We start from the raw sequence: 12500 nt of genomic DNA on the forward strand, positions 1-12500 counted from the left end.
CATTTGGCTCTCTTCGACCCACATCAGTTATGCGATTTTTTTTTTTAGTATCATTATTATTATTATGATTATCAATATCATTAAGCAGCATTCGTTTTCTGTATCTCAACCACCCACTCCAATACACGGATATGTGCTTGGTAAGTCATTGCCGCGAAATCTCATCATAAGTACTGGCCATGATTACCATAATGAAAGTATGTAAGGCAGAACCATCTCATTTATGATATTTTGTAGTTGGAAATGTACCCATGCTTCTCAAGCATCACAATTACTCTTATTAATTTTGGATATTGGAATACTCGGCGGATCAGAATCGTTTAACTCAAGCGATGCAATTTTATAAAATAAAACTGGATATAAATATCAAATATACTTTAACTCTTTGCCCCGGCCATTGTAATCAGAGTTTTCAGCATTCATGGGTTCATTGCTGCTCCCATACGTGATCAGACCTTTACTGTTGATTAACCTGAACTGCATAAATAGGGTAACTGAAGTGGCGCTATATTAGAATTAAAAAAATAAAGAAGGAAATGAATGAATAAATAAAAATCCTCGTTCCTTTTGGATCCCTCACCCTCCCTCTCGTTCTCTATCTCTGCCTATCTATTTTTTAAATTCGTCTATCCATCTATATACACACATATATTAACACGTCTACATAGATACATAAACACACTCGTATAGTCATATCCGTATGTATGTGTGCATATGCATGTAACTATGTATGTAAATGTAAATATGTGTGTGCGTGCACACTGTATAAATATATATATATATATATATATATATATATATATATATATATATATATATATTTATATATGTATATATATAATATATATATATATATATATATATATATACATGTACATAAATATGTATCCATAGATTGATAGATAGATATAGATGCAGATATATATATGTATATATATACACACATATATAATATATATATGCATATATATGTGTATATATGTATGTATGCATTTATACATATGTGAGTATGTGCACATACATAATCATATATATATATGTATATATATAACTAATATATAATATATCTTTATTATTAAAAATATACTATTTATATAAATATATATATAATATACACATGTATGTGTGAATCTATCTATATACTATGTATGTGTGTATTTAGTGTCTGCACACACACACACACACACACACACACATTATATATGTGTGTATATACACACACATTTGCACATATATCTGCGGTTTGTTTTTGTGTATGTACACACAAGTATACTTATTTAAGTGTTAAATTTATCCAGTCCTCATTACTTTGTCACTGTCGAGTTTAATGGCTACACATTTAGATTTAGTCTATTTACTCATTACATATATGTTTGTGTATGTGTGTATCTGTACATTTGTCCACACAAACACACACACACACACACACACACACACACACACACACACACACACACACACACGCATAATTTCTCTGCAATATATATAAACATTTTCTTTCTAATCTCTACCTCTCAGTGTTACAAAAAATACGGTTTAATAAAAAATAACCGGCACGATTTTACCTCATCAAACGAATTTTGTCCAAATCACCCTCAATCACATCTCGACTCGTGAACTCCTTACCTTCACCCATACCAAGGTTAAGGTGAGTAAGAGGGTAAAGGGAGGAGCTAGGGGGCGTGTCTGGCGGGGACATGGAGTATAAAAAGCACCTGATCCTAGTTTGAAGCATCACATTTGATCCATCATATTCATCATGTTCACTAAGGTATTTTTTTCTTTTTTTAGTTATTACATGTCAGCATCTTTATATACATAAATATATACACACATGTGTGTATCTATATATGTAAGTACACACATATGTTTATGTATATCCATGTATGGATAGATTGATAGATAAAATATTTAATTGCTGAGTTCACGTTTCAGGTCGTCGTCGCTCTCGCCCTTGTGGCCGCCACCTTGGCTGCTCCTTCACAGCCTTCCTATGGATATGCTCCTCCGGCAACCTATGATGTAAGCTCAACTGTTATACACTGAAATCTTGATGTCTTGGTGTTTTATCCTATAATTGAACTGTATATCATTGGTTCTATTCAACACATATTCGACTTTCTCTAGGCTCCTGCTAAGTACGACTTCAACTACGCCGTGAAGGACGACTACTCCGGCAACGACTTCGGTCACCAGGAGGCCCGTGACGGATACGACACCCAGGGATCCTATCACGTCCTCCTTCCCGACGGTCGTCTGCAGAAGGTCGCATACACTGTCAACGGTGACTCTGGCTACGTGGCTGAGGTCAGCTACGAGGGTGAGGCCCAGTACCCCGAGTACAAGCCTGCTCCTGCCTACAAGCCCGCCCCCACTTACAAGCCAGCCCCTACATACGCCTAAATTACACATATAAAACTGTTTACAGTCAATATTTATTAAACGAAGACTCTATCACCAGTCATTTGAATACTTTATCCTTGAGAATAGGAAGTTGAAGGTAGCTCTGTAAGAGTATAATATAGCCATATGCTAATACATATATGTATATATTCATAAATATGCAAATGTGTACATATATGTGTGTTAAATCTAATAAAAACATCGTTGTGTTCAGGACAGAATCAAATTATTTGTCGCGGTTCTTGGTGGCAAAATAAGACTATTGCAGAACCGCCCGTTTTTTTTTTTATTAACTATAAGCTAAAGGTATTCAATAAACCGGCTCTTGAGTAATTTTATTGGCTCTCAGAAAGACAATTAATAAAATCAAGCTTAGTTTTATCTGTTAACTTTAACCTTTAAGGACTGTTTATTCCTTTGGTAAAGTTTTTGTGAAATTTGCGAATTTGTCAGTATTAGTGCATCACTCTCACTAACGTGACTACTCTGTAGTTAAGGCCTGCCCCACACCCTTTTTAGGCTTTCCCTTACCAGCGTCTTGGGAGTGCTTTATGAAGGGATGTCTTTTATCTGTGGAATTAGGCTTCCTTTAGTCAGGCACAGGGTAGAAGGCAGACCTGAGCCTTTGATTCAGGGGTTTCTGTTTAGCAGCGGAGGCCCCTGTGGATGTGGTGGCCACTGGTACTATTACCGATGAGGCCTCTGGAGCCTTAACTTATGGCTAGAAAGACCTTACTTTGGGAGGAATCTTTGGAACAAGTTCAGGATTCCTTAGCCTGGGCTAATGGCAGACCTGAGCCTTTGGTTCAGAGGCATTATGTCTAGCAGTGGAGGCCTCTGAAGCTGTCACCGTTGAGGCCTCTGGAGCCTTGCCTGATAGCTCCAAAGACCTTACTTTGGGAGGAGGAGTCTTCTCAACTGAGTGAGTGAGTCCCCTTACTCCTACTCTGCTTCTGGTGAAACAACTCACCGGAGGCAGTTTCTGTATTTGAGGACTTAGGTCGAACTGTAGTGGCAGAGTGAGTGGTGTAGGAAACATTGGAGATTCAGGGATGGTGGGAAGGAGGTCTAGCTAGAATCGAGGGAAAGAACTTAGCTGGCTGTACACGGGCACACTGTTTTGAAGAAAATTTGTGAGCTTTGCAGTGATAACAGCATATTGGAGCTGAACAGCTGTCATCTCCACACTTGACACACATTCTTGGTAATCCATCTTCCTTACGACGGCAAGAGTTGGTTCTGTCCCCATAACCGTGGCAGCAGAAGCACCACATAGGGTTGGGTACATATGGTTTACCCTAAGGTGGTACCATACTAACTTACGTTGACACACCTCAACTATCTTACGGTTTACTTAAAAAATATCTAGATCCAGGATAGCACCCCATCAGTGGTCTTCACCACAAGGTATGTATTGTATTCATATTCACCATGTAATTTTTTCTTGACGAATTGAGGAGTCTCCTTACCTGCTCTGGGAGCCCGGGAAGCATTCTGAGTCCCATTCTTGCTATTTGGAACCTGGGAAGGTTCCAGAGTGGCAACACGTGACATTCTAGAGAGATTGGCCATAGGACTGCATAGGTTGTCTAGTAGAGAGCCAGTTTTTAAATTTGTAAAATTCATACAAATATATTTGTTTATCTCCTCATCCCCCGCCCACCATGGAGTCCAACAAAGGGAAGCTATTGGTTGGGGCTTAAATACACCCAATATCCACAGGGGTAATGAGGAAATATATGCAATTACCACCTAGTGCTGATGACAGTCGTTGATCAAGCCACCCATCTAACCAGAACAGAGGACCAAAGATGTGTTGCTAACTGTAGGGCGCAGCATGCAGCATTACTTAACCTCAACCTCCAGGACTCCTGTCTCCCAGCAATACGGGACACCCTGCACGACAAACACACGTGGGAGAGTTCTCGCTGGTCCAAGATGGAAAGAACCAGGGGTGGGTGGACTATCTCACAGGCTTTAGTTCACTTGGGACTCATTTGGTCTACTCCCTCTCTGGTATTAGCTGTTGACGCAGCAGATAATTTTAAATAATCAATCAATCCCTCTCTGGTGACCGCACCGGTAGGATCTAGCTCACCAGGTCATTGGGACCTCTCCACACTGTAGCAAAGCGGCTCCTGTTAAGAGGGACTCGTGTAATACTAAATTCCTTTTTACAATACATCAGTAACAAATGTGATTTTTAGGTTTCTAAAACTGTAACTACCTCATGGGTTGGCTGAGGATCATATCCATATGCTAGTTGAGAAGGTGCAGCGGCAGCAATCGCCACAAGGGCAAGTGCAATGATAATCTAGAACAAATTATACTACCTTTCATTTTTTCTTATGCACGGACATTTGGCAATGTATTATGGAGCATATTACAATTATTGCTGTTCTCAAAATTTTCTTATTATAAATTTCTTAAATGCACGATAATAGAATATCTTATCTCGGTGAACATCATACCAAGTCCTGTTTATACTGTGGTCCGCGAGTAGGCCCACATCATCCTCTTCATAATACGGTTAACCATATTACCACTTAACAGAATAATTCTGTTCCATATCCCACAAGTTCCATATCCCATATTTGATGAACAGATTCAAATGTTAAATCCAGTTTTCTATACATCGTGAAGTTAATGTAAAAAGTAAGAATGAATTAATGAAAGAAAGGAAAGAAAGAAGAGGAAAAAAAGCGAGAGCATATTCGTGACTTATATTTGTGTATATGTATATAATATATGATGCGTTACTCTTCAGCTTAGAGGAAGAGTATGAAACAGTTAAAGCTCGTAATGACAGAGACTGAAAATCTATTTACAGTTAATTAAAATAGTTATCCTGTGTACGCACTTGGCATTCATATATTGTTGCTATGTATATGTTCGTGTATGTATGAAAGTGCTATATTTCATTTAGGGATTTTAACATGTTGAATGTTCAGAGTGAATTGTAAATTTGCACAATATTAAAGTAGATTGATGCATCTTACCTAGATTATACATTCACTGAAACTGTTACACAGAACAGACCTTACCAACATGTTTATTGGAGGGTGACACGGTAACACGATTGTGATTTCCGATATCTGCAAATGAATTGATTCCTAATCATGCAACAATCACATATGTTATTTTTTTTTTAGAGTTGCACAGTGTGCAGTATGAAAAACTTGTACTGTGCTTTTGCGCCACTTTCATTATGAAAAGAGTAATATGACCATATGGTAAGGAGACGTATAATGAATGTATTTCAAGGTAAAGGTCGCACGGAAGGGAGGAAGGGGCGTGTCTGATATAGGCCTACTCGTGCGTCATAGTATAAAGCGAACTTGGTAAGTTATAGGAGTATCACACTTTATCTACCTCCACCATGTTCATCAAGGTAAATATCATAGCTTGCCTTAATCAGCTTTATAACATAACACGCCTTAATATAATCGAAGTATATTCCATTATTCTGTGGCATTTATAATGAAGACAGATAAAAGATACTCGTAATGAAATATACTTACATCTTTCTAGACTGTTGTTGCCGTCGCCCTCGTGGCCGTTGCTGCATCTGCTCCTTCTCAACCAACCTATGGTTATACTCCTCAGCCGACCTACGGGGTAAGTATATTTTATGGAATGTTAAAATATTTTCTTAATAACCAATACAACTTATAAAGGAAAATTGTATTATATAGCTCTAATTTTGTGCCTTTGTTTACAGGTCCCTGCCAAGTACGACTTCAACTATGCCGTGAAGGACGACTACTCCGGCAACGACTTCGGTCACCAGGAAACCCGCGACGGTTACGATACTCAGGGTTCCTACTACGTTCTCCTTCCCGACGGTCGTCTGCAGAAGGTCGCCTACACTGTCAACGGTGACTCTGGCTACGTAGCCGAGGTCAGCTACGAGGGTGAGGCCCAGTACCCCGAGTACAAGCCTGCCTACAATCCAGCACCTGCCTACAAGCCTGCCCTTGCCTATGCCTAAATGAAATTCCATTAGCTATATAGATATATATTGAATATTTATTAAAATGGTTCTACTAACACATATATATTTCACCTATCTACGTAATCGCAATATGTTAATAAGTGTACACAGGTCGCTTTGTTTCAAAAGCCGACAGGGAAGGCACAGTTCATCTTGAACTCACCATTGAACGTCTACAAACACACACACACATGTATATATATATATATATATATATATATATATATATATATATATATATATATATATATATATACATACACACATTCACATACACACACACATGCACACACACATACACACACACACTTATACATATATGTCTGTATGTGTAAGTGTGTATATGTACATATATATGTATATAAATATATGTATAGATAGATGTACACACATATGTACACACACACACACACACACACACACACACACACACACACACACACACACACACGCGTGTATATATTTATATTTATACCTACAGTACACACACACACACGCGCGCGCGCGCACATATAGTTATGAAGGTACAGGGAGTGACCAAGCAGAGAATATAAACGCGTACGTGTGCACACACAATAACATAAACACACACACATAGTATCAGTGTGTTCAGGTTGTGTATATATTCTCTGTTGAGTGAATACAGTATATGATAATACGCGTTCCTTTTCATCTTGTCTTTTTAGCACATTGGCATGTCACAATACTAAAGAAGATACTTCGATTATTTCTCTTCTTATTTTTTTCCTATTATAAATGTGAACAAAGGAGATTGGTTTCTTACCTTGGAGATAGATGAAGCTAAGTGACCGGGTGTGTGCGCGCAATGTATACATGGATATATGACAACAGAAAATACTGCAGGATGGATTGTGTGTCTGTAAATGCATTTCTCAATCCGCTAAATTCTAGTGTAGAAAGTAAAAGATGGATCATGTGCTGCCGTAGCAAAACCGGCTTTAAGAGGAAGAGAATATGGTTGGAACCTTTTGCAAGGGATCCTTCAGGGCGAAGGTTTGTTCTTTACACCATCCCCAGACTCACCGATTTATACGTTGGGGAACGAGTGTGTCAGAAGAATTGTGGAAAGGAGCAACAGCAGTATGTGTATGTGTTTGTTTGTTTGTTTGTTTGTGTGTGTGTGTGTGTGTGTGTGTGTGTGTGTGTGTGTGTGTGTGTGTGTGTGTGTGTGAAGTGTAGTTGTGCAAATGAGTCAAAGTGAAGTAGGCGTGCTTAAAATCCCGAAGAGAGGTGTATACAGATGCTTCATCTATACTTTAGGGTTTTTGATTGTTCGGCTTTGTAACTTTAGAAACTAAAATATGTTTAGGTATTATTCAACCTTCCTTTTCACAAACAGTCGGGGGACTTATCAAAAAATAAAATAAAATAATCTATTTATTTCTAAAAGCAAAGAAAACAGAACATAAAGCGAAACACGAGTACAGTAAGACACAGACACTAAAATACAATGCATAGAAAAAACAGACAAAACACACACATACACACACAAACATAAAGCACAAAATAAAACTAGAACCACCTTCTCTCACGTATACTGTAACTTGTTCACTTATCTCTATATTGCCGAGACCACAATTATCCTGCGCACCACAACCAACGAGTCCACCACTAAAACTGGAACTGGAACTTTTCATTGTCATCTCGGTCCGCGAAACAGCTTTAGTTCTCATTACTGTTTAATATTTGCAAAAACTGTATATAATCATCATATATTCTTATTATAATCATTAAAATATTTTAAAAGTTCTGTTCGTAAAATGAATTAAAGTTCTATGAAATGATATAGTAAAATAAAAAAGAACCATCGTGCGCAAGTGTACATCATATCGTAAGTTCATAAAATGTTCGGTTAAAATGTGAAAAGTAAACTGCTCATAATAAAGTTTAAATAAAATGATAATGATAATAAAGAAATATTAATAAAGTTTACAATTTTTTTTAAATTCATTTTCTTTTGGTGGTCTACTACTTTTTCGGCAAAGGTTCGTCTAAAACACGATGTAAAAGTGTTAATTAAAATATGCTAAAGCAAAGCAAAAACAAATAAAACAAAAGCAAAGGTAACGAAGCCGCGCGGGTCGTTACAGGTGCGTTTCTCGTTCTCTATTAGTCGCAGCTTCCTCACCGCGACGGGCATCCTCACACCCGGGGGATAAAAGTATGGGTTTTGGGCGACCAAGGGGTTTTGCCCCTCTTTTATTACTCAGCCTACTTTCAATTTCAAGGTAGCTAGCTACTCTCAGCTTCCCTTCCCATTCTTAAACTAAGTAATCCTCCTTCCCCTCTTTACTCCATCCAACGACTTAAGAGGCGTACGAAGATGCAGCCTCCTCCGTGGAGCGAGAGTGGACGCCGTCCTTCATCTCGTAAGGGGGAAACGAAAGGCATATGAACGGGACCGTGGCGGAAGTATACAAGCGGTCCACTACATCCGGACCGGAAGGAAGGGAAAGGCATCAGTACATGCACACACACACACACACACACACACACACACACACACACACACACACACATATATATATATATATATAATATATATATATATATATATATATATATATATATATATATATATATATATATATATATATGCACACACACACACACACACACGTTTGTATTTGCATACATATTTATGTATATGTATGTGCATGTATTTTTGTGTATATATATATATTTTCAGTGTTACTATTACTTTTTGAGAGTGGTGGAAAGGATTATGCATTCTGAAAGAACTTCTCATTATTTTCAGGTGAATACTTAATATAAATTGACCATGATGATGAATACATTCGCTCGCCATGCTTATGCGGGTGAGGGGTGAAGGGTATGGCTTTTGTGGTAATTAAAGAGCTCACCATGGTAATAATTAAATTTATGTTGTGATGAGACAACTCAGATTAAGTGCTTAATACTGAGCTCAGTACAGGACATATGTACATTCTGTATATGAGGTTTCAGAACGTCTCTGGAATGGTTTAGACGCCATGTGACATTCTCAAACAGAGATTTCCCCACCCAAAGGAAATATGAAATGATTCTTTGCAGTTACTGTCGAATGAACTAAATTATCCTACGCAAGGGTTTGGTGCAGCTGGAAGTACACACATCGCACTTTGTATAACCTATATGAAACTTGTCAATTATTGTTATAATTTGTACTTACTGTCATGCCCCCAAAAATATACTTATATATATATATATATATATATATATATATATATATATATATATATATAACACACACACACACACACACACATTTTGTACATTATCTATGGTATGGGAACGAGTTAGGATGTGCGTTTCTTGTGTCGTGCTTAAAGAATCTGTAACCGTCTGGTTTTAGAAACGAACACTTATTGTGTGTTTATTAATATACTCTAATGATTCATGTTGGCAATTGAAGCAGATACGTAATAGGAGGCTTTAATTTTTAATAAATATCATAAATATGCTCAATAAACGTAGGCGGGGGCAGGCGTGTAGGCAGGTGCTGGGTTGTAGGCAGGTTTGTACTCGGGGTATTGGGCCTCACCCTCGTAGCTGACCTCGGCTACGTAGCCAGAGTCACCGTTGACAGTGTAAGCGACCTTCTGCAGACGGCCGTCGGGAAGGAGAACAAAGTAAGAACCCTGAGTGTCGTAGCCATCACGGGCCTCCTGGTGACCGAAGTCGTTGCCGGAGTAGTCGTCCTTCACGGCGTAGTTGAAGTCGTACTTGGCAGGGACCTGGAAAAGTTGTATGTTATCAGAATCACGTAATACTAAATTCTCTTTTATAATGTCAGTTACAATTGTGATTTTCAAATTTATAGAACTATACGTACGTCATAGGTTGGCTGAGGAGCATATCCATAGCCTGGCTGAGAAGGTGCAGAGGCAACAACTGCCACAAGGGCGAGGGCAACGACGGTCTAGAACGAAGTAATTATATATATATATATTTTTTTTTTTCAGGTACTTTTCATCTTGTGTTTCATACAAATATTTGGCACGCAATTTATTATGGGTATATTGCATTTTTTTTCTTTTTCTAAATCTGATTCGGGCAGGTTAACAACATTTCTTACCTTGGTGAACATTATGAAGGTAGATGATGTGTGATGCTCCTATCTCTTAGCATGTCCCTTTTATACTGTGGTCCACGAGTAGGCCTACAATAGACACGCCCACTGTTTCCTTCCGTGCGACTTTCACCTTCGATTATAACGATCCTCTTCATAATACGGTTAGACTTTAAAGAGTACTACTGTTCCATACCACATAGATCCCTTTATATATTTAATCAACAGTTTCAAGTGGGGGATGTTAAATACAGTTTTCTATACATTTTCAGTCAATGTTAAATCAAAATACGTACACACGCTCGTGTGTTTACATATTTACACTTTTTTGCGTTTGTGTATTGCTGTGTACATGCATAAATACACAAAGGTTTGTGGAAAATGTCGTAATAATAGAGGCTGGATATCTACTTCCAAAAAACTTAAAACTATCCTTTGCATGGATATAGCAATCATACATACGTACTTTTATATGAATATATGTTTATATATATACAAATATATATATATATATATATATATATATATATAAATATATATATAAACTATTGTATACATATATAAACACATATATACATATATATATAAACACATATATACATACATATACATAAAGTATACATACAAGCATACATGTATGCTTAAAACATAAATATATATACAGATATATATACATATATATGTACAAATATAAGCATATGTATATTTGTACATACATATATATGCATACATCCTGTACAAGATGTACCTTTCCTTCTGTCCGGTCCGGAAACCGCGACCTTCGCCTTGAAGGTGTTAATTAGGACGCCTTCGGCTCGTCTCATGTCCAAAGCATAGCAAAAAAAAAAAAACGGTCCTATTTTTTCTACAACACTCCCTGAATGATTATGACAACTTACTTAGCGTCTTATGCTGACCTTTTCTCCCTATAATATCGTTTTCCTCAGCCGCATTACCTGCGGACAGACAGACACATATACTGACACTTAATCCACAATTATTAAACATGGTTTTATTTAGCCATGTATATACACAGACTTGTATATCATACACACATCTATATACTTCGTATATGTATATACGTATGTGCGTGGGGTGTTTATATATATTCATACATATATAAGCACACATATATATCTCTAAGGGTGCGGTAAATGGCGCTTAAGAATTATTGTTCTAAACCTTGGTACGCGGTATATGAGAATTAGTAAAATGAGTAAATTTATCATTGAATCCTAATATCGTTTACACTTTACTACAGCACAAAGAATGAAAGATGAACATAATTCAAGGTAAAGGTCGTACGGGAGGAAGGGAGGAAGAAGCGTGGCTACTAGATTTGTGTAATATAAAAGGGTTTCACTTGAAGACCGAAGCATCACACCTCTACCTCCATCATGTTCACTAAGGTAACAAGCATTAAAAGTCTAACAATTATTATGAAATATTAGTGGCTGGCAGCAACAATTTATTTAAAGGCACTTAAAAAGCAATCAATATAATATTGTCTTAGGCTGTATTGCCCGTCGTGACGTTTTCTGCTATTCACAGTTCGGACGTCCTTATTTGGGTTGTATGTGCAATGATTGATAATTATGATACCATTGTGAATATAACATATGCGATTGGTAAGATGATTTATTTTCTGCACTTTCAGTTGAATACGACTTAACACGCCTTAAGACGACTATCTCAACGCTTCTACAGAGCCCTATGGCTACGACACAGGGTTATACTTTGTTCTTATCGAGGCGTTGAAAGTTCGCTACATTTAAGCGTACATCGGTACGTGGCCGAGTATAGGGGCTACCCAGTACCGAGTAAAGCTCCTGTACAAGCTACTCATCCTACATCCGCACTTTACTAAGCCTGCAGCAAGAAACACTATCTCTACCTACGAGACCGACCCAAACTAGCTATATGAATTTAATGAAATATTTATTATAGCTATTTATATAGCTGTATATCAAGTAACAAGTATGTTTATTTTAATATCTAATAATTTAATAT

At 37.4% G+C, this 12500-nt stretch overlaps 3 protein-coding genes across 3 annotated transcripts; 2 read left to right on the forward strand and 1 right to left on the reverse strand.

Moving 5' to 3' along the window:
- The first annotated feature begins 1558 nt into the window (after window positions 1-1558).
- On the forward strand, window positions 1559-2457 carry LOC119595671 (pro-resilin-like). The gene is made up of 3 exons (XM_037944787.1): window positions 1559-1771; window positions 1936-2022; window positions 2128-2457. Exons 1-3 carry the CDS (start codon window positions 1760-1762, stop codon window positions 2401-2403), a joined length of 375 nt encoding a protein of 124 aa, XP_037800715.1. The 5' UTR covers window positions 1559-1759; the 3' UTR covers window positions 2404-2457.
- Window positions 2458-5775: 3318 nt separating this feature from the next.
- On the forward strand, window positions 5776-6453 carry LOC119595739 (pro-resilin-like). Its single transcript, XM_037944861.1, has 3 exons — window positions 5776-5794; window positions 5935-6021; window positions 6125-6453. Exons 1-3 carry the CDS (start codon window positions 5783-5785, stop codon window positions 6392-6394), a joined length of 369 nt encoding a protein of 122 aa, XP_037800789.1. The 5' UTR covers window positions 5776-5782; the 3' UTR covers window positions 6395-6453.
- A 3388-nt stretch (window positions 6454-9841) lies between these two features.
- LOC119595702 (cuticle protein 7-like) lies at window positions 9842-10592 on the reverse strand. Its single transcript, XM_037944818.1, has 3 exons — window positions 10497-10592; window positions 10254-10340; window positions 9842-10155 (listed from the first exon to the last, which is right to left on the reverse strand). The coding sequence occupies exons 1-3, from the start codon at window positions 10506-10508 to the stop codon at window positions 9883-9885; spliced, it is 372 nt and encodes a 123-aa protein (XP_037800746.1). The 5' UTR covers window positions 10509-10592; the 3' UTR covers window positions 9842-9882.
- Window positions 10593-12500: the final 1908 nt, after the last annotated feature.

The sequence above is a fragment of the Penaeus monodon genome, chromosome 3 (genome assembly GCF_015228065.2).
Source record: "Penaeus monodon isolate SGIC_2016 chromosome 3, NSTDA_Pmon_1, whole genome shotgun sequence".
NCBI classification, from domain to species: Eukaryota; Metazoa; Arthropoda; class Malacostraca; order Decapoda; family Penaeidae; genus Penaeus; species Penaeus monodon.